Genomic DNA, 27522 nt, shown 5'->3' on the forward strand with positions numbered 1-27522 from the left:
AGTGGCTGGGCTGGGCTGGGCTGAGATCAACCAAGTTTCTGACTTGACCCACTGTTTGTTACAGGATTATCCGGACCAAAGTTCAGCAGCCTTTTCACCCAACCCCAGATGGGACGGGGACAGGAGTGACAGCTCCTGGCCATACCATAGGTAAGAAGATAAGGAGACGCAGGGGTCAGAGACATAGATCATAGGTCCTGGGAGAATCCCAAGGCAATGCAAATGAGAGATGTCCCTGTGAGGGGCACTCCAGCAGCACAGAGACAAACAGAACAGACATGCTCTAACTCCCTGCTTTTCTCAGAGGGCACCAGGGAGCTTAGGATTTCCCCTTTGGAAAGCTATGAGACCATCCTCTTCCTAACCCTTTTCTCTCCCTCCTCCTTTCTCATCGCTTTGCTTCTCTTTCTCTTTCCTTCCGTTGTTTTTTTCCCCATCTAATACTGTCCCTTTGCTGTGTGTCTCACCCTCACTTATCCTTTCCCCTTTTGTTCCTTCTTCCTGCCTTATTTACTCCCCTTTTTCTTTCCTCCTCTGGATCTGTGCCTCCTTGGAGTTTTTTTCCCCTTCTTTCCTCCTTCTTGCCTTTCTCCATTCTTATGTCTCTCTCATACTTACTGTCTAACCCTTCCTCTTCCTAGGTCTCTATCTTTCTCATTTTCTCTCTGTGTATTTTGGATTTCTCCCTCTCCCTCTTGTTTTCTGTCTATCTGAAGTCCATGGTGTGGAGTTCAGTCTTCAAGGGTAAGAACTAAGGAAAATGATGCCTGCTCCAAGGTGATTTCATCTGGCCTAGGAAATGGAACCAGGCTGTAGGTAGAGATGTTTGTGGAATGGACTTTGCTAAGCTTTCTATTCTTAGTTGAATTCATTTTGACATGCCTTGGACCCCTCCTGCGATCCCTGAAATATCCCAGGGAATGTCTTGTCTCTGTGATATAAGGAAGGTCTGGTTTCAGAACATTGTTACCACAGAGGTAACAGTGGAGGTGAGGGAGAATTAAATGGGGTTGAAATGTAGCCATGCGGGTGGTTCATATTGAGTACCAGAAAGAGGAAGAGCTCGTGGGCTCCTACCCTGACTTGGGGCACAGCTCTTCTGACAACCTTTCCACTTTGCCTTATCTAGTTCCCAGCACGGCCTCCCCTCCTGTCTCCAGCGCCTCTAATGATCCTGTGGGCTCGTACTCCATCAATGGGATCCTGGGGATTCCTCGCTCCAATGGTGAGAAGAGGAAACGTGATGAAGGTAGGGAAGAGGATAAAGGCTTGGCCTCCTCTTTGCGTGCTTTGTCCCTGGGCACAGGGCTCCGGTTTCTGGCCTGGCCTTGCAGCTGCTCTTTGGTGAGATCAGTTTTAGAAGTGAAGCCTGGTCCCCCCACTGCCCTGCTGCCTCCCCAGACAGAGGTAGGGTACAGGCTCTGCCGTCAGCTCCACCATCTGCTCACCTACCGTTGGGGCTCACCCTCTCCCCATTTGATTCTGGGTGGAGCAGGAACCACTTGCTTTAAGAAGGTTTAGAGGGCAGAAGGCACATAAAACCAAAGAGTTAGTAAAAAGCTTGTCCTATTCCTTTTACTTGATCCCAGACTGTCAAGATGGGGGGAAATGTCATCCAGAACAAGTTTCTAGTGTTCTTTCTCTGTGACACCTGAAAACCATTTAAACAATTTTTATTATTTTTATTTTATTAAACAATGGCAGTGGGTATCTTTCTTACCCCCATATGAAAGGATTACTTCCTCCTTTTGCTTGAATTATTCCAACCCAAAGTCAAGGTAGCAGGGAATAAGAAGGAGGGAAGAAAGAAGGTTGGAAAAAAATTTCAGTTCTTTCCAAGAACTGTTCCCTTTCCTCCCTTTGGCAAAACTACTTATACTTTAAAGACTAGAAAACTGTGGATTCTTTGAGGACAGTTGGGTTGTCTGGGTCTACTTGGACAGTAGGCTTAGAGGCCCAGTCTTAGCAGAGACCCTAAGTTCTGGGACTCCACATTCCCCATTGGATCTGAAGCCTCCAGGTCAAGAGGCTATGTGTATAAGAGCTCTGGGTTTCAGATTGAGGGGACAGTGTATGTAAGTGTCTCAAATCTGAGGGGGCAATCTATGTGAAATCCTCAAGCTGAGAGGGTTCTATGAAAGGATTCCAGGTTGAGGGGTCAGTGTGTAAGAGCCCCCAGATTCCAATCTAGGGGATAATATATTTGAGGGCCTCAGGATATGAAGGCAGTAGGCGAGGGCCCTAGGCTGATGGGACAATATGTTCCAGGATTCCAGACCCCAAACTGAGGAGACAGTGTGTGTGAGGCACACTGTGTGTATGAGCACAGTATGTATGATAGCCCCAGGCTAAAGGGACAGTCTGTGCAAGGGCCCCAGGCCCTACTCTAAGGGAACAGTATGTATGCATACTAAGGGCCCCAGGCTTCAAGCTAAGGGTTCAAAGTATATGAGGGCACTTTGTATATAACAGTGAGGAACACTGTGTATAAAGGCCCCAGGCTGAGGGGTCCCCCAGTCTGAAAGGATAGTAGGAGGGAGGCCTCCTGACCTCATGCTGAGGGGACAGTGTGTTTGAGGACCCCAGGCTGAGGGGACAGTATGTGAGAGCCCCAGGCCTGGCAAGATAGTGATGACCTGGTGCTGGACTCCTTCCAGGAGCCCTAATGGCCTCGTTTCACAGGGAAACAGCTTGTCTGGCTCTATTTTGCCTTCTTCTGAAATATCCAAGCCCATTTGGCTGCCACGGGCTACACCACTCACTAAATTTCATTTTGGTTGTTTTGGCGGCAGCCGCAGTGCTGCATTAGGGTTAGAGGTGGTGAGAAAAAGGTTCCCACCCCCAAATCTAACCTGGGCTGAGTTATGAGGAGGGAGGGATCTTATCAGAGAAGAAAAGGAGTGTGTATCCATGGCCTCCACCCAGCCTGGAGGATTCTCATTTCCTTCTAATTCCTGGTACATTAGATGAACTGAGGGATTTTGAAGTCTGTTTCAAATCCTCAAAAATATTTTATCTTTAGCCTACCTTGTCCCCCCCATCCCCTTCAATTCCAGGAATCCAGGAAAGCATCTCTTCTCTCCACTACCCACCTTCCCTATGTTGAGATCTGGGGGGTTTTTTTGGGGGAGGGGGAGGTGTGAGGGTATGGAGGTATAGAAGAAGACGGGGGCAAGCCATGGAACCATTTTCTTTTCCCTTCTTACTCATTATACTGCTGGGATGAATTTTGAGTGGGTCTTTTCTCTGCTCTTCAGGCCCTGGTAGACTGAATCAATTTGCAGCAGGGTACGGGAAAGGTAGGAGAGTATAGTTACCATAGCTAGGCCTGGCTAGAGCAGACTACTTTTCTTCCTGGAGAATTGACCATGTTTATTTTCTATGGTTTTTAATATCCTTGTAACTAAGGTACCCATAGAGACTGACCTGATGAGTGGGAAGGGAGGTCAGAAGCTTAGCTGGGCTCTCTCTCTCTCCGCCCCCCCCATCAGATTTCCCTTACTTTAGAACAGGGACACCTACTAGGTGGATAGATTTCAGCGGAGTCTGTGAATTTGGATGGAAAAAAATTACTTTTTTATTTTCAATAACCTCTAACTGAAGTTTGATGTTTCCTTTAATTATGAAAGTAGGCAACAAATATTACCTTGAGAAGTTCATAGGCTTCCCAGACCGCCAAAGGGTTCTGTGATTTAAAACAAAAAGAAGTGAACATGGTAAGATAGTTTCCCTTCCTGTGTGGAGGACAGAGTTTCCATGGGGGAGGCTGCGTATCCCCCAACCCAGTCAACTCTGCAGGATTTCCCCTGAGCTCAGTAGCACTGGAGTATTCCAGTAGGGTTGGAGAGGAGAAAGTGGAGGCAGTTCTCTCTCCCAGTCCTTATTCAGGGCCTACGACATGGAACCAGTTCTAGCTCATGTTAGATAGCAACACAGATGATCAAGAAGAGTGCAGATAATTATATGTCAAGATGATGTAACCCAGCTCTCCAGCCAGCAAAGGTAGCAAAGCAGCCTGTAGTCAGACTGTACAAAGGGACTAAGGGAGTGGGCTACTCAGATGCCCAGGTGTATGTGAGTGCTTCATCTACTAGGTCTGATGGGATGGAGGACAGAGGCAAGAAGCGAACCAGACCCCGGCAGAAATATGGGGGTGAGGGGGATCACATTCCTTTCCTAGGAGCCCACTAGGAGAATAGGGCTGCTTTGACCACCTTGGTCTCCATTTGGCATTGGCTATGATTGGCATTTTCCATGAGGGGCCACCCTGGGCAGACCTGTTAGGCTGACAGGAAATTATTGAGATCAGGAGCACCAACCCCTGGGGGCAGGCCTCAAGGAGCTAACTCTTGGCTAAAAGGAGGTTGATTTTCCCTTCCAGCCCTGGTTCTCTGCACAGTGCGGCCCATTCTTCAGCTCTAACAATGTCACAGGGGTGGGCATTAGTGAGGACGATCGCTACAGTATGTGCTGGCGTTATTGGAGACAATCTCAGCAGGAGTTATGGGTGTTCACAGTGATAATACCCAGAGCATTATTGGCATTGGCACTCATAATATGGGCAGTGTTATTAGAATCTGTAGCAATCATAGCTGTGGGGTGATTAGTATAGGACCTATTGGCTTGGGCTCTGGGGAGAAAAGTGGTGTTACAGCATGAGTCAGAAGCCTCTTGACCAGGCCTTCAGTGGGGTGGGGTAGGGGAGGTTGCCCAGGTTGAGGTTTGGGAAATGTGACAGCCATCCAGGAGAGTGTTGGGGAAAATTCACTCCTAAAGGGTAATGACGTGATGGTGTGGCCCAGTGCAAGCCTGGGGTGGTGGTAAAGCAATGGGTCAGTTGGAGGGTGTCTGTGTGTCCATCCGTGACTCTGAGAAGGCAGTGTACCTGATTTACTGCTTCTGAAACATTCATTTTTAAGCATCCATTTAATACTGGCTCGGTTGGATGGGTGGGGGGCTTCCTGGGGCTTTCGGTGGCACCAGACAGAAAATGTGTTTTTATAATAGCAGTAGAGATACAAGAATGTGTGTTTTATCATTGTGACGGGGGAGTGGGCCCACATTGGCCAATCCTCCTCTTACATCTTTATCTGGTAACTTCCATCTGGGTTTCGGAACACTGCTGTACATTAAATGTTGCTGGTTGCAGCTTGAGAAAGAGAAAGTGAGCCACAGAGTAGATCTAGTAGATCTGCTAGAAGATCCTAATGAGGTCACATGTCTGTTGCCTAGGGAGGGGAGGAAGAATGAATTGTTCATGTATATGTGTGCTATCCTTCCAAGTGTGAGGTTGCCAGAGGCCAGAAGTTTGCATTGAATTAATTAGACACCTAGTGAATTGTGGTGTCCAACAAATACAGTTATGCTTGGTGGTTTGTGTGGCTGGAAATGGTAGCTTCCTATTCGTTTCTTTAATATCTCCCTTCTGATTTGGATGAAGCCGCAGCCTGAAAAAGTTGTTTATTTTCTCAGCAAGCTTTCCACAGAGACATCCCTGTGGGCGTTGTGCTGATTTGACTTAAAGCAAGCAGGGAGATTAGGATATGGACAGGAGTAACACCTGAGGCTTCTGTCTCAGAGCCTGTGGTTGGAGGCAGGGGGAGAAGGAAAAGGTCCCCAGCTGAGGGCTGCAGAGCAGAGCTAGGGGTATCCATAAGGTCCAGTAGTCCTGGACCAGCCTCACTCCCTGTCTCTAGAGCCTAGTAGTTCCTGAAAGTGGCTGGAGGCCTGTGCAGGCTTTTTTATTGGCAGGCAGTTATGAATGTATCTGGGAGAAGGCTTGTGAGGAGAGGCCATGAATTTCAAAGGCATAATGGGCAGAACCATTGAAAAGAGGGAAAGTGAAGTCATATTAGACAGGAACTTCCTTGAACATAACTCACACAGCCCTTCTGCGTCCAGGGCCTTTGTTGGAGCAGGCTGCTACAGTCAGGACGAGGGTGGTAAAGGCCTGGACACGGGAAGTTTGGCCCTTGTCCATCTGTATCTGCTAATAAATGTTTGACCGAGCCATGGTTGTGTGTCTTGATATACTATAAACATTTTTTGGTGTAAATAAAGATAGGTGGTGGGATAATGTAAAGCCCCTGGTCCCAGAGTTAGACGACTAGATTTCCTATCCTGTCTCTGACTGCTTACTTCCTGTGTGGCAAGTAATTTAACCTCTCTGAGCCCCAGTTATCTCATCTGAGCCAGGTTACACCTAAAATGAGGGGATTGAACAAGATGGCCTACTCCTTCCCTTCTATTTAACATCTATGATCCCACACAAGTAGACAAAATACTTTGCTGAGACAACCAACTGACTTAAACTTCTCTATTCCATATTTGTAAATTTTTCTTCATGCCCCTCCTGTCTTCCTCCCTGCCCCTTCCAGTCTCAGTGGAGTTTTAGATGTGAACCCTTACCCTGTACCCTTGATCTCATCCCCCTCCTATCTTGTGCAGAATTGCTAGAAGGTGGTGTAGTAGAAAGATAGGAGAGTTTGAAGCCAAATGACCTGTATGCAAAACCCAACTCTGCTACTTATTATCTAGGTGAGCTTAAGCAAATCACTTCCCCTCAATGGGCTTTAGTTTCCTCATCTATAAAATGGAGGGTTTGGACTAAAATGATCTTCCCAATGTCCCTTCTGGCTCTGAATCTATGTTCCTATGTTTCTTTAACTTTGACTCATCAGTCATTCCTTGTATTATGTATCTTAAATCTTCACCCCTCTTATGATTCCTTCTCCTTGACCTACAAGTACACTCAAATACATTCATTCCTTTATTCTATGAATGACCCTGACCCTGGACCCTGACACCTCTCTCAAGCTATCTCTCTATCTCTCCCCTTTACCTTTTAATTTCTGGAAAGAGTAGTCCATATTTGCGACTCCCCTCACTCCTCAGCTCCTGGCAGTCTGGCTTCCATTTCCACCACTCTACTGAGTCATTTATGACCTCTCGCTTATCAACAAAGCCAAAGGACTTTTTTCAGTCCTCATCATCTCTGACCTCTTGGCAGTGTTTATCTTCTCTCTGTTTATCTGTCCGTTACTCTGTCCCTCTTTAGCTCTCCCTGCCTCTGTCTCTCTACGTTTGTCTCTGTCTGTCTGTCTCATCCTCTCTCTGAGAGTGGGTCTCCCCATCTCACAGCCTGGAAGTTCAGTGGCCATTTGGAGAGCTGATCCCTCTACCAATGAGCTGAAAAGCTTTAACTTGCTCTATTTCTGACCCATGTGAGTTTGCCCCTCTCTTGGCAGCCTGATAGCAAATGGAGCCCCTGGGGCTTACTATATTGGTGCCTAACTTGGTGTAGAAAGCCATGGGCTTTGGCCCTACCTCAGCTTAGAACTCTTTAGCTCGAGTGTTCCACCAGCCCCAGACTCCCACCCTAGTAGCAGAGGTTACAGGCATTCACTCCCATACCTTCTGCTTCTTGCCACACTGTTCCTTTGACTTCAGTGACACGGCATCTTGTGTTCTCCTCCATCTTTCTGAACCTTTCTGCTCTGTGTCCTTTCCTGACTCCTTCACTTCATTTATTTTTTAAACTTAGGTGTCCCACAAAATCTATCCTCAGCCCTCCTTTTCCTCTCTTTACAATCTTCTCTTTACTGTTATAATCCACTTCTGTGGAGCTAATTAACATATCTACAGCATGTGTATGACTCCCAAATTTCTATTTCGAGCTGCAGCCTCTCCTCCAAGTTCCAGCCCCCTACTTCTGACTGCCTGATGGATGCTCTACTAGCATCCCCAACTTAACAAGTATAGACCAGACCGATTAGCTTCCTTCCCAAAGCCTTCCTCTCCTGACTTCCCCACTTCTGCTGAGGAACCATTAGACTCCTATTTACTTAGGCTCAAAATCTCCAAGTCATCTCTTACCTGACTATACATTTATTTGTCAATTTATGCTGTACAGAATATTCATAAAGTGCTTTGCTCAGTTCTTAGTGCATGGCAAGTGCTTAGTAAATGCTTATTTCCTTCCCTACATTTCTAATGAGTTACAACTCCTTTACTTTTCCTCTATTCCTCTCCCATAGTAACCATCCTAGCTCAAAGTCTCGTCATCTCATATTTTTTTTTTATTATTTTAACTATCGTAATTGTCTATAGTAAATTTATTGTAATTATTATATTAGCACAGTGCTGGGCACACAGGAGGCACTATGTAAATGTTTATTCCCTTTCTTTCCCCTCTATTATATAGTCTTCTTGTTGCAATCTCTCCCCTCTCCAATCCGTCCCTTTGTTCTCTTTCCTAAATAATTTTCTTAATGCACCTACTCCTACTATCACTCATCCACTCAGAAATCTTCAGCAGCAACTTATAGCCTACAAATAAGATACAGACAAAAAACAGGAAAAGTATGTTTTATATCGTGCTTTACACATTTTAACTCATTTGATCCTCATAACAACCTTGGGAGGTAGGTACTATTATGACCCCTACTTTAGAATGGGGAAACTGAGGTACAGAGTGTTTAAGTGACTTGCTTAAGGTCACACAGTTAATAAACATTCCAAGAAAGACTCCAAAGCCAGGTCTTTCTGACTCTAGGCCTATTCATTGTGCTCTATCCATTGTGCCACCAAACTGCTCCTTACCTGACAGTCAGAGTCCTCCATGATCTGACTCCAACCTACATTTCCCTTCTTGGTATCTCACGTTATTTCCCTTAACATACTTTATGTTCCAGTCAAAATGGATTCTTCATTGTCCTGTCCCCATCCCATTCACATCCTGCCCTCTCCTCTCTAATTTTTGTTCAAGTTACTCCACATGCTTAGGATGGACTTCCTTCCCTCACCCCCCCACCCCTAGCCCCCCACTTCCCACTCCCCAAATACCCATCACTGTCTTTAAAACCTTTCCTTAGCATTAACATGAGTCTGCTGCTGTCTCCTCCACCAAGCCTTTCCTGGCCTCCTCCAGCTGGAAGTGATGAGTCTGTCCTCAATATGCTCAATGTTCCCATCTCTCCGGTGTATGCATCAGGTTATTTACATCCATGTTTTATTCTCCATATTAGATTATAAACTCTGTGAGGGCAAGCACTGTGCTTCATTTTATCTTTGTTCCCTCAGAACTTAGCATGGTACTTTGTACATAGTAGGCCCTTAATAAGTGATTTGGAATTAAGATGTCTCTGTCTCTCCCTGCCTCCCTTCATATACATGATAGCTCACACAGGATGAGCTCTGTATTTACTCAGGAAATGTGTGTCTATGTCCAGAAGTCCATATATAATTTTGAGAGAGACAAACAGACAGAAAGAGAGAGAATATGTGTGTGTTTGAATCTTTGGATGAAGAAGTCTGCAGAAATATCATGTCTTGGCAGGGTAGAGTAGCATTTCTCTGAGTGGTATGTGTATCTGGAAATATTCTGAACTGTGAGACTATGAAGAAAGGAGATGTTCTTATGAATTTGGGGATAGGTTTTGTTGGACTAAATTTAAAATAACTTGTACAATTGTATACCTGGTTCAGGAAAACTCCATAGCTGAGGGAGGGGTCAGTGGCATAGTTACTGATACAGTTAAAGATGATGTGAGAATGTGTAGGCAGAGCATCGGAGACCAGATAGGTGCCTATGACTCTTGCTGATTGGCAGCGAAAGGGGCATGAATTTTTTCACTTGCTAATAGAATGAACCCTGGAAGAAGCTGGGCAGAGTCAAGTCTAAGATGGAGGCTACCAGGAAGAAGGAATGGTCAGAGATGAAGAGAGGAGAAATCCAAGACTGATAACTCTAGCTTCAAGTTAGAAGGCATAAAGCCAAGCAGCTAGCTAAGCCTGAATCTCAGATGAGGCTTGAAGTATCTAGCTTGTAATTTACCATGGAATTATTAGAAGCACCAGTTGTTCACTGACCAGCTATTTTTTTTGCATGATCACTTCTTGTATCCTCTGCATTATCTACTAATTTTCTCTTGTCCCTATAAATAAATATCCTTGTTTAAATCTCAATCTGTCTAGTAGAGGAAAAGAGAGGATTAGATTAGGGCAAGAAGATGTTACAATAGTGGCAGTAGTTGTTAAGGGAAGATACAGGACCAGGGGCCAGAGTGCTGAAGGGACTGGTCAAAATATATTACTTGTGAGGAGGCCTAGACACAAGCTGGTACCTTAATTTGTGAGCCCTGGAAAGACCAGCTGCAGTGACCAGGTCAACCAGGGTCCTGGCCAATGAGACAGGATCTTGTCAAAGCACATAGGAGTTTAGTAGGGGAAATAAGATATGAGGAGAGGACTTTGTCCTGGATATAGGGGTATGGATTTGCTGAAGACTTATCATGGAGTGTGTTCTGAGAATGAATGAATGAGCATTTATTAAGCATCTACTATGTACCAAGCATTTTGCTTTACCCATAGGCTCTTCTAGAGACTCCCTCCAGGTGTAGCCTCATGGGACAGTATTGTGGAAACCAATAATGGGATTCCCTATCCCCCCTTTTCCTTTCCCAAATTCAAGCACCATTCAGCCCTTTCAAGTAGAGTTTGATCTTTCTGGATCTCAGTCTATCTTATGGGATTTTTCTGTCTGTCTGCCAGCCTGCCTGCCTTCCCTTCAGGATCTCTCAGTGTCTGTCTATCTTTCATTTGCTCTAGTCAAAGTATATACTGATCCTGCCCACATTAGAGGAGGTGGAGGTTTGCATCTGGTCTGGACTTTAAGAGGTATGGGGTTTGTGGCAAGGTGGTCTTGGGGATGGGGACATTCTTTGGGCAGTTAAGAGACCCTCTAAGCAGCCAGGGAGCCAAGGAGGAGAACCAGGACTCCCTAGACTAGCAAGGAATTTTGCAGGATCTAGAACTCAGGTGCCATCACTGGTGAGATGGGTAGAGGATGGGGAGGATCTTGAAGCACTGTAGTGGGCTGGTCGAGGAGAATGAGGTGCTGCCCACTATCAGGTCTGCCAGTGAAGGTGGTGGTGGGGGCACTCCTGCCAGCCTTTGGAAAAACAAAGAGCAGATCGGGCCGTAAAACAAAAGCAAAGGAGACTTGGAACCCCTGACAGCTCTAATTCATCACGGCCCAAGTTTTTTCCCGTGTTCCCATTATATTTGTTTGTAAAAGTGGAAATCAATTTTGAAGGTAATTTTCTGGAAAGAATGGAAGGGAGGTGGGAGGGCCGGATAAGGCAGAGATGGTAAAAGGAAAAATTTAGGCCAGGCACAGCCCAGGGGCAGCTCTTGGCAAGGTGAAAGAAAATTGCATATTCAATCTCCATCCATGAATCTCCCTCACTGCTGCCCGCCTCCTGCTTGAAAACAATGAAGCCTTTTCCCCAAAGCTGGGCAGGGCCTGACTAGCAGCCTCACTTTAACTTCAGGGTCATTAATTCCCTGATTATTGAAGGAGAAGAGAGGGTTGCAGCATCTTCAGTTCCAAAGAGCTTGCTCTCACCCCAAATGTGGTCAGGCCCTGCTGAAGTTGGGGTGGGGGACACCTTAGCTGAGTTCTGGCCTAAACTGCAGGCTATGTTTGGAAACAGCAAGGAGGGGTGGGGGGGGGGGCGGGGGGAAGAAAATGGGAGAGCCAACTGACCTGGGAGAGGGGGAGCTGGGAAGCTGGGAGGAGGGTTGGGAAAAGGCAGTCATTACTGCATACCTCTGTTGTGTTGTTATTGCAAATTAAAAGTAGCATGTTCCACTCCACAGCTATCTTTGGGGAGGGAGGGGCGCTGAGGGAGGTGGGGGATCTTATCTTTGCTTCTTCAGCAGACCGGCGGCGAGGTGGTGGTGGTGTCACCGTGTGAGGTGACATTTGAATTTACAATTCCGCTGAGAAAAGCCATTAATTCACAAATTAACATTTCTCCCTCTCCCTCTCTCTTTAACACTCTCTCCCTCTCTCTCTCTCTCTCTCTCTCTCTCTCTCTCTCTCTCTCTCTCTCTCTCTCTCTCTCTCTCTCTCTCTCTCTCTCTCTCTCTCTCTTTCTCTCTCTCTCTCTCCCTCTCTCTCCCTCTCTCTCTCTCCCTCTCCCTCTCCCTCTCCCTCTCTCTCTCTCACATGGATGTGCAAGCAATTGAAAAGACAAAGGAAATAGCCTTAAGGAAGAGACTTTACTGCTTGTCTGTCTGTGCTGAGATGGCTCCCTCTGCTTCCAGATAGATAAACCAATTACCTGAGAGGCTCCGCTAGGCTCTTGCTCGGCTTCTGGCCGCCCACTCACACCTCCTTTTGTAGGCTGACTCAGTGACTGGAGTAGACTCCATGTAGCTCATTAAAAGAAGCCAGTCCAGCCCTGGTGATTCACCTGCCCCCACAAACACACACTTCTCCTCACTTGCTGGTGGAAGGAGGGAATTCAAAAGAAGTCAGAAGAAAAGGGGGACATTTCCATTACTAGGGGGCAGGGGAAAAGGTCCCAAGTGAAACCTCTTGGATACTAGGACCAAGAACAACAGCCCACCATCTTGAAGTTGGACTACTGGGAGAAATCAGTCTACTTTGGGGACTGAGGGTGGAAGTTGAGATGAAGCCTCTTCTCTTGGGGGGTGAGATTGGGCACAATTGCTTGTTGGGTATGAAAGATGAGGAAAGGATTGGCTGGACTGGTAAGGTCAGTAATCTGGGACCACCTAGTTTCAAATGAATGTCTGTGTACGTGACTAGCTTAGGATAAGGAATGTGTGTTTTTAGGGTTTTAGCACAGTCTCCTGAAGAAAAGGATAATGCTTGGAGTCACTTCGATGTTAGATTGAATTTAAAATATCAAGCTGTGTGAGTGATCTGGAGTCACACAACCACAATGACCCCCACACAGCACCGCTTAGCCCATGAGGGTTTCCTAGTAGTACCATATATACAAGTCAGAGGCTTCTCAAAGTCTTTGTTTGCATGGAAAGTCCTGCTGAACTCATAAGATCACAGGATTTCAAGATGGAAGGGACTTTGTAAATCCCTAGTCCTGTTTGCTCAGATAAGAAACCTGATGCCTAGAGAGCTGAAATAATTTGCTCCAGGTCAGAGTTAGTAATTAGAAGAGGTTGGGTTCTAGCTCAGGTCTTCAGTTCCAGCACTTTCTCCACTATACCATGCAAGGGAGACAGCGCATTGCCTCCCTTGGGAGCAAGCCTAGAGAAGTCCCAGAATGCCAATGGCCTGGGCAGTATATATAAAGTACTATACTGGATAAACAAAACAAGCTATCCAGCCAACATGTAAGACTGACTAAAGTCAGGCTGGCTACTGTCCAGTCTTTCTAGGCCCAAATGTCCAGGTCTTATCCCTCTCCCAGCAAACCTTAAAAGAAGTGCAGGCCTGCCCTGGGGAGGAGTCCTCTGACCTCTGCAGGGAAGAAAATCTGAAGACCTGGTATCCTTTGCGTTCCAGGACCTGAAAGCCTTCCCTTTGCTTGGAGTCTCCTCCCAGATATTCAAAAGCACTGTAAGGATTTACTTTCATGTATCTGGCAAAAAGAAATATAAGCCACATCTGGAGCATGGAAGTGGAGGGGATATATTATTCTCAGCATCTGTAAGAGAAAGTTCATCACTATTGGAGTGCCATCCTCTCTAACTTGCCATACTACAGAGTATTGTCAGAAGACAATCCAGAAACTGAATTAACAGGGATGTATCTCTCCCTTTGATACAGGTAGAGCTCACAGAACTATGTCTTTGGGCTTCTTAATGCTCAACACCTGCCTAATGTCCAATTTTGACCTGAGGGATGAGTTAATGTTTGATGCTTTGTGTCAATTAAGATACAGGAAAACTTCCATAAAAATTATAGATTTAGAGCTAGAAGGGACGTTGAAGACCATCTGATCCAATGCCCCCTTTTACAGATGAGGAAATTAAGGCCCAAAGAAAGAAGAAAAGTGACTTACACAACTAGTAAGTGTAGGGGCAGGATTTGAATCTGGGTGTACCTAATTCCCAAGTCCAGCATTCCATCCTACCTATGGTACTACCTCAACGTATAAACCCATACTACCTCAAGGTATGAACCCAGCTTTAATTTCCTAATTCTCCATTTCCTACGTGATGTGGTACATTAAGCTGCTCATACTCAAAGGAGGCAGTATGGAGAATTTTCTTTGTTTTAACTTAAATCACATATTGCAGATTTGTTGGCCTCTTTGGGAAATGTTCAACATTAGCCCCTTGTTGAACATTAACCATAATAGGATCATAGGGGTATTATAGAAAGAGTGCTGAATTTGGAGTCAGAAGACCTGGGTTTGAATTCCAACTCTTCTACAATATGTGCATTTTTCAACATCACTGTGCCTCAGTTTCCTAATCTGTAAAACTAGAGAGTTGGACTAGATTGATACTTTAGGTTTCTTCTACTCTAATATTATGATCCTATTAACCCTCTCATCTTACAGTTGAAGAAACTGGGGCCTAGAGACAGGGAAATAACTTCCCCAAGGTCATACAGGTAATAAGTAGCAAAAGTTGAAATTCCAATTTGGAGTCTTTGAATTAAAAACCCAGTGTTCTTTTCACTATACTATGCTATATAGGCATGCACACATGTATATAAATTGGTGTGAATGTGTGCTTGCACTTTATCAGCCTAACAAACGACATTGCTTGAGGGCCTACTGTGGGCACAGTACACACATGTAAATCGAGTTATCTGAAGACAGTGAGTGGCACAGTAGATAGAACACTGGGCCTGTAGTCAGGAAGATCTGAGTTCTCATACTTTTACTAGCTCTGTGACGCTGTGAAGGTCACTTAATCTCTGTTTGGCTTAGTTTCTTCAATTGTAAAATGGGGATGATAATGGCATTTATGTCCCAGAGTTGTGAGGATTAAATGAAGTGATATTTGTAAAGCACTTAGCATAGTATCTGACACATAGTATGTGCTTAAGAAATGCTTCTTTCCTTCCTTCCTTCTTCCCTTCCTTCTTTCCTTCCTTCTTTCCTCCCTCCCTTCCTTCCTTCCTTCCTTCCCTCCTTCCATTACCTGTCCATATTTGACAACACAGGGCTCTCAATACATGGAATTGTATGCTGGAAGGCAAGCTTTCCTCTTTCAGGGATCTTGACCAAAGTACTAACCATCTCTACACCTCAGCCGGTCTGTGTGAAAAGGAGAGAGAAAAGAGAGAGACTGAAGTGAGAAAAAAGCATTTTGAGATCTAGAACAAAGAACCAAAATAATGGACAATTCCCAGGACTTCTAGGCATGACATTTGTGTGATGAGAACACCCTCAGAGATCCCCCACATGCCAATGTGTGCCCCAGAATGCTCAGCCAAGGCAGAAGCTGTCAGGTCTGGGTCTAGTCCCGGCTACCCTTACCTAGAAGCTTCCTTCCAGCCTTGCAGATAGGCATCTGCTCCCCTTCCCCCACCCTGCAAGGGCACGGATCTAGAAATCTGCTGCCTCAGCTCTGCCCTTTCTCCCCCATGCATCTCTGGACTGGAGGAGGAGGAGGAGCCCAGGGAGCTGAGGCTGTCCCCTAGGCATTGCTGCGATGCCAGGGAGAGGAGACATCTCCTCTTTGTCTAAGTTCTCATCCTCAGACCAGTGGGCCAGGGTCAAGGGGTGGGCAGGTAGGCTGGAACGGACACCCTTTAGCCATGCCAGGGATTTAGGGAGAAGGTAGGCAAGAGAAAGAGAGCAGCTTTTCACCAATTAGAGAGAAACCCCAAGTTCCTCAGCATTCCTTTGGTAGCCTGGTCATTTCTTGTAGAGAGTAGGGCCCTGGAGGTAGAGAACCTTCATGGCTTCTGGGTTCCAGAGGTTTGGGGAGCCCCCCCCCATTTTAGCCCAGCTGGGGATGCTGGAGAGAGGGGAGGGGAGGGCTGGGCCCAGCTCAACGACTGGGAGATGGATCGCAATTGGTCGAGCTGCTGCCGAGCCAGTAATTCAAACCATCGTGACCCTTCGGTGAACTCGAACCTGCTGACCTTGACAGGAGCAGACAAGGGAGGCTTCAGAAACCCCAACCTGGGTGAAGGCCTCTTCCAAGCCAGCTTCCAACTCGGTCTCTATTTCTTCCCCTCCCTTCTTGAGACATATAGCCCCAGGCTCCCAGGTGCCTCCTCATTTGGCTGGATCTCTACCTCATCTCAATAAATGTCAGCAGCTCCTAACCCAGGGAACCTACCTCCCCTCAAAGCACCCACTATTGTTTCCTGGCAGTGGACAGAGGCATTCTGAGGGTGTCCTTGTGGCTACTTGGGGTGAAGGCTGTGGTTGTATCCTCCCGTAGGACTGAGGCTGGGGTCTAGCACCAACCTCCTCTCTTTGTTGGGAAGGGCAGGGAGCTCCAACTGCCAGCCTTCTCCTCTCCATAGATGGCTGGACTGCGCTGTGTGTGTGTGTGTGTGTGCCTGTGTAGATGTAAAGGGAATGGGAGCTCTTGGGGAGAAGGACAGGCTCGTGGAAGGGCAAGGAGGGAGAAAATGTGAGGGAGACAGAGGACGAGGGGAGGGCTGGCAAGCTTGAGGGATGGCAGCCCCAGGAACCTGCATTAAAGTCAATGCAGTTTATGAAGTTTATGCTTCTCTCAGGGAGTGCTGGATCTCATCCAACAGGCCTCTCGGTGCCTGCCAAAGAGCTCCTGAAGCAGAAAGTGTGGGCATGCAAGCCAGCAAGCCAGCCAACCAGCCAGGGAGGGAGGGAGGGAGAAATGCACACACACACACACACACACACACGCACACTGGCTCCTATGCACTGCAGATCCTGGCAAGCCAGAGACCAGCAGGGGTGTTGAGATAGTGGGTTTAGCAAGGTTGACTCCAGGAGCCCCAATCCTTCTTTGCTTCCTTTCTGAATGGGTAATGTGTTAAGCTGATTCATACTGACCTTGACTGACCCATGCAGACCGGCTGTGTAGATCCTGGCAGTCAAGTTGTATGAACAACTTCAGGGAGATCAGTGTGGACAACCTGCAAAAGGCTGTGTAGGCCAGCTGGGGCAGAGAGCCCATGTGGTGATGGGCTCTTTCCCAGAAAGTTGCTTTGTCTTCAGATGCTGGGGTAGGAGAAGGCAGCAGATTGGAAGATCAGTAAATGTAGTTTCTTAGGAGGTGACTAGGAACAGAGACTGGCCCTGTGACTTCACTGGTGTAGGGAAAGCCCAGGTGAGAAAATTCCCTCTACCAAGGCAGGTCAGCACCTTCCCTGAAGCTGTACCATGTTAAGGAATCTTAGAGTACTGAAAGGGAAGTGACTTGCCTAGGGTTACATGGCTAGTATATGTCCAAGGTAGGACTTGAACTCAGGTCTTCTGGTTTCAAGATAAACTCTCTATCCCTATGCCATGCTATTACCTCTTAGGAGTTATTGTTGAACCAAAATATTGAGAAGTAGTGCAAGGGGCTTCCTGGGGACATCTTGGATGTGTTTCAAGTATCTCTGACTCTTAAGTTTCTTCTTTCATAGAATGTATGTGTATACATATATGTTGTAAGGATCGAGTAGGACTTGAGGTTTGCATGTAAAGCAGGGAAGTGACCTGGAAGGAAAGGGAAATCTATTGGAAAGATTGGACTCTTGCCAGAGGACTTTTGCTATGGCTTAAGTGTGAAGACAACATGTGTGGAGAGCACTAGACACGGAGTGTTAAAGACTGGGGTTCATATCTCATTTGCCACTCACTGACAGGATGACCTTGGGTAAGTCATATAATCTCCTCAAGACTGTGACTTCTTAATCACCCTAGGGTAGTTATGACTCAAATGAGATCTTGGAAGAAAATAATTTTGCAAATCTCCAAGCCCAATAAAAATATTAGCTATCATCTTTGTCATCATCACTGAGCGACTTGGGGATATCATTCCTTTGGTTACCTTATCCCATTGTCCATTACCCCACCCTCACTCCAGCAAGGTGGTAGAGACCCCAGTGGTCCCTGCACTAGCAGGGCTCTGGATTGAGATTTGATCACCAAGCCCAGGAACTCTAGGGAGAAGGGCAAAAAACACGGAAGGCTAGGAGAACAGATCCAATCCATAGAAACAGAGAAGTTCAAAGAGGAAAGGCCAAGATGAGTGGAATAAATTCTAGAGGACAAACTGCTGATTTCATAAGATGGCAGACAGGCACAGATGGGCATAGAGAGGAGAAGGACCGACGCGACAACAACGGGGCATGGCTTTCCCTTCCCTCTCTTCTCTTTTAACCCCTTTCCTTCTCCTCCCTCTTCCTTCTCTCTCCCTCCTCCCTCTCCCTCCCCCCCCCTCCCTCTCCCCTTCCCTTCCCACATCTTTATTGGTTCGGGTAATGGTGCTGATTTGCATGTCAAGCAAAGCCTTGCTACACACACAAAAGGAAAGAAAACCCCAGCCCTGGCAGTGTGGCAGTGTCAGCTCTCGCTGTTGTTCGACAGTGTAAAATTAAATTAATAAAGCCCCCAACACAGGAAAACATAACAGGAAATTAATGGCCTTTACTGTCGCTCTGATGCAGTCATTTGCAACCCTGCTTTCCGCACCAAAGACTTCATAAATGCAAGCAGTTTCTCTAAACAAGCATACTTAGGGCTGCATGGGATGTAATTTTTCGCCTTGCCTATGTCCTTTGAGCTAACAAAGCCCCCTTCCTTCCAGGCTCAGGAGGGGTTTCTAACTGATCTCACCTCTAGCTCCTACTCTACCAGCATCCATGCTGGAAAAGAGAAGGTCACTACCCCACAGGGGCCTGAGGAGGAGAGAGGGAGAGGACCTAGGCCCACCTCTGTCCCCAGCTATGAGTTCTCCCTATCTCCTTCCCTCTTAAGAGAAAGGGGACCGGCCTTCCTTCCCCTTTGCACCGAGGGGGCAGTTAGCCTCTGTCCACACGATAGTAGTAAAACTCAGGTGATACAACCAGGTGGATCCTATTACCATACTCAGAGCACTTTCTCCCCTCATCTATGTATTCTCTGCCTTCTCCCCTCACCATCCGCAGGCTTCTTGGCCCCCATACCTGTGTCCCTTGTCTTTCCTCACTCCCAGGAGCTCCCATCTCCTCCTCCTACCCCCATTCTTCCATAATTATGTGACTCAGTTACCATGAACACATGCAACTCAGCCTCTAGTCTTTTTTCTTTTTTGGGAAATGTCCATACCTACTTTCTATTCTGTACCCCTCAAAAAGCCTGGGAATGTTTTTGCCCACTTGCTTCATCTCAAACCAGGGGAAGAAGTCCAGCAAGCAACATGCCCCTAGAGGCCTGAATCTCTTCCGTATCTTGGGGTACAGGCAATCCCACAAACATGAGTACATGCATAGAAATCCCAAAGGAAAGGACCCTGATGAGTCATCTTCCTGTTGTGAAAGAAGGATGGCCTTAAATCCCCTCAAATACTTGGGAGTCTCTGGCTTTTGACAAGAAAAAACAGGTGAGATACTGAGAAAACCTTCTCCGAGTCTTTGTTCAACTTTGTTTTGGTAGCATAAGACCCACCTATGTTCCTATCATCAACCTACAAAGGTCTCCCAAAAGCCAGCTCTGTAAAGGAACAAGAGATGTGTAGTTATGCAATATGGTTTCTAGCCTCAGTGAATTCATGGTATGGTCAAAGAGATGTGACAGATGAAACAGAGAACAATTAAATGATGAACTCAGTTGTGCAAGGACAATGGGGTCTCTGAGGAGGGGGAGGTCGGACTGAGTCAGAGAAGTGGAGAAAGGCTTCGTTGAAGAGGCAAAGCTCCAGCTAGATGTCAATGTTAGGTTGGATTTGGTTAGAAACAAGGGAGAGATACTCCAGGAGAGGGAAAGAGTATGAGTATGAGTAAGAAAATGGAAGTAAGCCTGGAACCTGCTCAGGGACAGCAAGAAGAGGGGTACGTTGGGTGGAAATGAAATGTGAGGCACTTCAAGTTGCACGGGAGTATCAGTCATCTGGCCCAAGCTCTCTCTCAGTAATGGGGATTTCTTGTTATTCAGGCATCTATTTTCTGCTTGAATAGTTCTTGGGACAGGGAACTCATCTATATCCTTTTTTGAACAGCCATAATTGTTAGAGTTTTTGCTAATATAGACTCTCTTTAACTTCTACCCCCAAATTCTAATTCTTTCCCTGCTCATTGAAGTTACATTGGACAAAGCCATTCCAGATATTGTGCTAGGCAGTAGAAAAATGAAGATGGACTAGGGCATAATGACCTAGAAACAGTATTGTCTTCATTTTACAGAAAAGGAAACTGAGGTTCAGCAAGTGCATTGTGCAGCCCATTGTGATTCGAGGCACAATGTTCTCTTTGCTATTGCATCTGTCTCTAATAGTAGGGGAGGTAAGACGTATATGCAAATAGCTAAAATAGAAATTAAGATATGATCAGTGAAATGGAGAGGTCCAGATAGAGTGTTAGGAGATATCTGAAGGTGGAGAGATCCCTTCTACTTGGGAGAGTCAAGGAAGGCTTCATCAAGGAAGAGGCTTCTGGGTTGGACTTATACATAAGGAAAAGATTTCAACAGGCAAAGATGAGAGGCAGGGAAAAAGTATATTTTTGTGATAAGAATTTCCTATACAAAGGCACAGAGACAAGAAAGGGCAGAGATGAGATCTAGGAATAGTAAGTAGTCTACTCTGACAAGATGATAAAGTTCGTGAAGGAGAGTAAGATTGTAAAAATAGACTGAAACCAGTCTGTCCAGGGCCTTGGATGCCAGGCTAAGGAGTGTGGACATTCTATTTAATTCGACAGGCATTTCATTTCTTTTGGTAGGCTCTGGGGAGCCACTGAAGGTTTTTGAGGTGTGGAGTGACATCGGAAAGGGGTATAAGGAAGATTAATCTGCCAGCCTATGTAGGATGATTTGGAGTTGGGGAGAGACTGGTGGCAGGAAGGACAATTAGGAAAGTGTTTTAATAGTCCAGGTGAGACATAGTGAGGACTTAAACTGATGGCAGTGGGAAAAGAAAAGTGGAGACCAATTCAAGAGATGACAAAGAGACAGAATCAACAGAATTTGGCAACTGATTGGGTGGGAGTTGGGGGGAGAGGGGAGAAGAGGGGTGAAGGGTAAAGGAGAAGAAAGAGCCCACGGTGCCGAGGGTTCAAACCCAGGCGGCTGCCTAATCCTTCTTCATATATGTGAATACTGATTCATTTCTATAACATGACCCCATATGATCATTCCAAAAGCATTTGTTGAGAATCTACTGGATCCAGACAGTGTGTGGAGTATAAAGTTGTGTCAGACTGGGGCCCTCCCCTCGGAGTCCACACTGCTCTATACTGGTTGCTCTCCTAAGGATGTATTGTAGAGAGTGTTCCTCTTCAATACAGTTGTTATTGCTCAGTCATTTCAATTGCGTCTGACTCTTCGGGGCCCCATTTGGGGTCTTCTTGGCAAAGATACTGGGGTGGTTTTCCATTTCCTTCTCCAGCTCATTTTAGAGATGAGGAAACTGAGGCAAACAGGATTAAGTAAGTTGCCCAGGGTCACAGACTTAGTGAGTTTCTGAAGCCAGATTTAAACTCAGGAAAATGAGTCTTCTTGATTGCAAGCCTGGCACCTACAACATGGCATCCAGAACCAAATACCTGTAGATGTGGTTTGACAAGACAGATTCTGCTGAGACTGTAACACCTTTTGACTGGAACACTGTAATGACAGAATTTTTGAACTGGAAGAGACCTTGTAGCAAGCATGTAATACAACTTTCTTCATTTTACAGACAAAACTCAGAGAAGGGACTTGCTCAAAGTCTCCTAACTTGTTCCAGAGTTGATATTTGGTTCACGTTGAGTTTGCGGTCAACTAAACCTTCAAGATCTATTTTTCACATGAATTTTTGTCAAGCCAGATTTCACCCCATCCTTTATTCATGCAATTGATTTCTCAAACCTAAGTGTAGGACTTTACTTTTATTCATATTAAATTTCTTCTTGTTAATTTTAGCCCATATTTTAGCTTATAGAAATTATTTTTAATTTTGACTCAGAATTGATAAGATTTCCTTCCATGTCTTCAGCACCTGTATTAAAAATGTTGAGTAGGACAAGGACCAAGAACAGAGAGTGCCCTGTTCTTCACCATTAGAAATCTCCCTCTAGCTTTATTCTTTTGTTTTGTTTTTTAATTTGCAAAACCACTTTTATTCTTTTTGAAGACCTAATACAATGCATCAAAAGCAACTTAAAACAAGACACAGAGCTGTCAAATCTAGAGCTTGAATAAAATTTCAAGAAGGTGCATTTCTCCAGCACTCCCCACCATTGCCTCATAAAGGCAAAATTACAACTGACCACCACATCTTCCCTCTCATCAAAGGTCAACTTTATTTTAACAATATCTTTTTTTGTAAAAATATTCAACAAAGTCTAGCTTTTTCTGATCCATAAGTAACACTCTTTGGGTATGGTCATTCAACCACCTGAAATCCACTTAACTCATCATCTAGTCTAATGATGTCAAACTCAAATAGAAATGCATATTGACTTGGAAAACTTTAAATTAACATTATCTATGTTGTATTGTATTTTTATGTATTTGTAAACATATTCCAATTATATTTTAATCTGGTGGGAAGGGGTACACTTGGGATTTTTGCAGACAGCAACCGATAACCTTCAAGTTTGACATAGTCTGCATTTCTCCACATCAGAAGACACGAATGGCTTTGTCAAATGACAGTAGTACATTCTTCCTATACCTTTCCCAATCTAAACTTGTCAAAAATGGGATGGGATTAATTTAACATTCTTTTTTGTTAGTGAATCCATGCTGGCTCCTAGTGATCACTGCATTCTTTTCTAAATGTTTGCAAACCATACGTTTGAAAATCTGCCCTGGAATTTTGCTGTAGATGAATCTCAAGTTTATCCATCTACACTTTCTGGAATTCAGGCAGTTCTTCATCTCTAGTCCTGAGTTGCCTCTCTCATTCTTATCTAAGATTCCTTCAAAATGGCAGTAGTTTCACAATCACATTTGCATTGTTTTTAGTACTCCTGTATATGATTCATCTGAGCCTAGAGACTTGAATTCATGCACCTCAATTCTTTCTTATCTTCTTTATCTATCATGAACTGCAAATCCCTTCTTACAATATTTATTCCACTTTTTCCAGGTTGAATATCTATCTTGGTAAAGAACACAGGAGCTCAGTAGTTCAGTCTTCCTGTCATCTTTCCCAAGTAGTGGGTCTAGCCTTGTTTTCTCCCTACTCTAGATATTTTTTTTCAAAAAAAGTGTCTTTTTGTCCTCTTAGCTCAGTGAAGAACAAGAAGTTATTTTTGTCGTTGTATATATGAAGTACTTTTGATATTGTAAACCTGTAATGATGCAATTCTGGAGAACCACTCCTCAGAGGGAATGTAGGAAAATGGGTAGGGCTGGTAACCTGAGCTTGCCTGATTGTTGAACCCAGGGCTCCTTAGGCATATATATTTTGGTGGTGACTCAAGAGCTAGAGACCTCCCTCACTTCTTCAGATAGAGAGAGAAGCCGAGGCAGAACATGAGAAAACAGAGAGAGGAAGTCTTTGATTAGAATCACTGGAAGGAGCTAATGGTAATTCATCAAGATGGCCAGAATGGTGGTACCCTCCACTGAGACTATGACTTTTCATCTAAATGTTTCCTTTGTTTCTATAATATTCTTGGCCCAAATGAAGCTTCTCTGTGTATATACCATATCCTTCCTAGAAGATTGTAAGTTTCTTGAGGGCAGAGGCTATGGTTTGTCATCCTTAAATGCCCAGACTACCCCCACCCCACAAAGTGCTTCGTATATAATAGGTGGTGAATAACAGACCTGCTAGGTCTGTACAGCTAGGGACAACTGGGTGGCACAGTGGAGATAATGCTGGGCCTAGAATCAAGAGGATATGAGTTCAAATCAGATCTCAGACACCTACTAGCTGTGTGACCCTGGACAATTCACTTAACCCTGTTTACCTCAGTTTCCTCATCTGTAAAATGAGCTGGGGAAGCAAATGGCAAACCACTCCCATATCTTTGCCAAGCAAACCCCAAAAAGAGTTGGACATGACTAATCAACCAAACAACAACCATAAAGGTCCATACAGAACAGCCTGAGAAGAGAAATCTTTGAGGATAAACACCTTCCTCAGCCAGAGGGATGGGAACCATCTTGTGCCCAAATATGTTAACACAGAAACCCAGGACTAGAAGGGATGACCTCTGAGTCCTAGAGGATAGCAAAATTTTGTGGGGAAAATGCAGAATTCATAATCATAGGACCCAGATTAAAATTCTGGCTCTGCCACAGACCCCCCTGCATGACCTTAGGTAAGTTATGTTCTCCTCTCTGGGTCACCCTCATCTTCAGAATGTTGATACAGGTAAAGCAGTAAAAATCCCTGAGATGAAGGAAGCTCATTACATTCCTTCTCCTCACTCCCTTCTCCCCAACCATTAAATTACCTTGTACTTATTTGTGCAGGTTTTGCATGTATTTACCTGTGTACATGTTGGTTCACACCCCTACCTCCCAAGAGAATATAAGCACATTTAAGGCAAAGGCTGTTTCCCCTTTGACTTTGTATCTCTAATACCTAGCACAGTGCCTGGAACATAATAGGCACTTAATAAAAAGGTCTTTTCGAACTGTGAAGCAACGATTCTATGACTTGTGGACTCACATCATAAAAGTAGACTTAGAAGTAGGTTCTGGATGGAATTGAGGATCCCAGCTGATCTGCTAATGTTATCAAGTTGAATCTGTGGGATCTGAACAACTCAGTCTAGCATCCACTGAAAATTGGTGTTGCTCTTGTTTTTAAGTTGTGTCCAATTCTTGTTTGGGTTTGGTTTGGTTTTTTTTTTCCAAAGATACTGGAGTGGTTGGCCATTTCCTTCAGCTCATTTCACAGAAAAGGAAACTAAGGCAAATAAGGCAAAGTGACTTACTCAGGGTCACACAGCTAGTAAGGGTCTGAGTCCAGATTTGAACTCAGGAAGATGAATCTCTTCCTGATTCCAAGTCCATTTCTCTATCCACTTTACCGCCCAGCTGCCCATCCACTGAAAATGGAGGTGATGCAAATAATCCGAACAGAAGTGCCCTGAGAACGGGGTCAGCAAATCCAACCTATGACAAGGCTCTAATTACCTCAGCATGAAAACTTTGTAAGCTTGCCATTTTTACGCTTTCTCATTTTCTTTTCTTTCCCCTTAATTTTCTATTAAATTCCCATTTGAAAAAGTCCAACCTTCTCTCCACTGAATGCCAGCTCTGCTACTTAATACCTGTGTGACCTAGGACTTCATTCCTCTGGGTCTCAGTTCTTAATTTGTAAAATGAAAGGGTTGGACTGGATGATCCCTTAGATCTCTTCCAGTTCTCAATTCTATAATCTTATGATACCATGAACAAACTGTATATAGTCAGGCTAAAGTGAGGCTGGTGACCTTGCACAGCCCTCCCTCACTCAAATCAAAGTCAACTGCAAGTCATGTCATCATCTTGATGTCATGGTCCTCTTCAAAAACAAAGGACAAACACAACAGTAGTCAGGCTAAGAAGGGGAAAGAACAGGGGAACTAGAGCCAGCCTTGGTGATTCTCAGTTCTTACCTGCTTCTTTTTTTCATATTTTATACAGGATCATTAAAAATCTTACTGCTTGAGAGAGCTCCCTGTGTATCTACATTGTTTTTTTGTGGGGTTTTTTTTGGTATGATTTCTCTTTTAATGCTTTTAAACCCTTTCATTGAGATGGTTCACAATTATATCATCAAATTTCTCTTTGAACACTTGCCATTCCTCTACAACCATCTTCCTTGTCATTCCTCTGAACTCCCCTAAAGTCTCAGATACAAAGCCCGTGGTGACTAGCATCCTTTTCATTATCTATTATGAACTCTAAGATGACATGACTACTTGTTGGTTGGAGCAAGTCCAGGATTTCAGTTCCTTTCATCACTTCCTTCTACCTTCTAAGGGATGAAATCATCAGAAAGGCAGGCTTAGAATTTTCCAGAAACTTTGTTTTTAGCAGAAAGCTGAACCTTAACCAAATCTCTCCCATTTTACATGTAAGAAAGTTGAGCAAGTCTTGCTGACATTCTCACAGATGAGTTAGTAAAACTGGCTAAATCTGCCATAATTAGAACTTAGGTCTCTTAACTGCATCTGAATATAATATTCTACCCCTCCCAGGTCATATTCCTCCAGATTCGTCTTGTCCCACTCCACCTCCCCTGTACTTGGCTTTGGCAAGGTTGGTACTTCTAACCCCGTTGCCCATTCCCCTCCCTATTCTGACTGAGATGTGAATTCGTAAGTTCGTAAAAGCTTTTGCCAAGGATGGAGGCTGGGATTCTAGTTTAGACAATGTAATAAAACCTGATGTTGCATAGAAATATATTTGGATCCAGATTTCTAAAATGTTTCTAGACCTTTCCTCCTGAACACACTCTTGGAGTTCCTGGGTTCCCTTGCTTGTGTATCCAGACCACAGGGTGATTCTAGGGGTGTTGGCTACTGACTGGCTTGCAGGAAGACTAGGAAGCAGGCGTCTCTCTGGATCTAGCACACTTCCCAGCAATTTCAAAGGAAGGCTAGAGAGAAGGGGAGAGAAATGCCATTTTCCTGACACAAGCAGAAGGCTGATGGGGGTATTGAAGCCAGTATTTCCTCGGCCCTCATTTTTTTATTCCCTTCTCATACCATCCCAGCAATACCTCCGCCATCATCATCCAGTAATCCTTGGGTTGCTTCATTTTTCCTCCCCTCTTCATTATCATTTTGCTCTTACAATAGAGAAGGCTCCGCCCTCCAAACCTGACCCCCAGCTCGACTGGATGAGAAGGTGGGGTGGCAGCTCAACTCTAGCTACCCAGCCCCCCTGAGAGCCAGGAGCTGAGCCCGGACTTGGGGGGGGGGGGAAGGCTAGGCAGCCCTGAATGACAAGCGGGGATATTGATCGCATTCTGAACTCGGCCCAGCCGATAGAAGGTAATTAATGACTCCATTTGCCTCAGGACTGAGGAGAACAATTGAGTTTGAAACTGCAACAACTGGCAGTTGGGGAGGGCTGGGGACATCCAGGGAGGACGCCTGAGGGGGAGCAGAGCGGAAGAGGAATGGGCCAGGGCAGAAACAGAGGGTGAGAAGGAGGCTCCGAGGAGAAGCCAGAGCAGGCTGGGAAGTGGGCTGCCCTGCCTCAGCACTCGCTCTCTCCCTCTCTCTCTCTGCCTGATACTAAGGGCTTCATAGACTCCCTGACCCTTTCCGACATCCTCCCTACCACCCCCCCTCCCCACATCCCCGCCAGGGCCCATCTCTAGCAATCCCAGTTTCCCTTAGCCCTTAGGACCAGTCATTGAGGAAGTAGCCAAATCCTTTAACAGGGATGGTGTGTGTGTGTGTGTGTGTGTGTGTGTGTGTGTGTGTGTGTGTGTGTGTGTGTGTGTGCAATTCTTTTATTTTTTGCATATGTCTCCTCTTTAGGTAAGTTTGTATCCTATGGGTGCAACTATCTATTTCAACCTCCTACATGTGTCCCTAGTCCTTATATGCCAGGGTTGGGTGAACATAGCCATATTCCTCCTATCCTGATTCGCCCCCCACCACAAGACCATAGGACCATATATTTAGTGCTAGAAGTAACTTTAGAGATCCAATCCAAACCCTTA

At 45.2% G+C, this 27522-nt stretch overlaps 1 protein-coding gene across 10 annotated transcripts in view; it reads left to right on the plus strand.

Moving 5' to 3' along the window:
• Positions 1-27522, plus strand: part of PAX2 (paired box 2) — a 114973-nt gene that overhangs the window by 53723 nt on the left and 33728 nt on the right. For all 10 annotated transcript variants that reach the window (XM_072620144.1, XM_072620153.1, XM_072620179.1 and 7 more), the window contains 2 exons: positions 65-150; positions 1130-1249. In XM_072620144.1, the coding sequence (XP_072476245.1) occupies positions 65-150; positions 1130-1249 (206 nt within the window). The remainder of the gene's footprint in view (positions 1-64; positions 151-1129; positions 1250-27522) is intronic.

The sequence above is a fragment of the Notamacropus eugenii genome, chromosome 1 (assembly GCF_028372415.1).
Source record: "Notamacropus eugenii isolate mMacEug1 chromosome 1, mMacEug1.pri_v2, whole genome shotgun sequence".
In the NCBI taxonomy this organism is placed as follows: Eukaryota; Metazoa; Chordata; class Mammalia; order Diprotodontia; family Macropodidae; genus Notamacropus; species Notamacropus eugenii.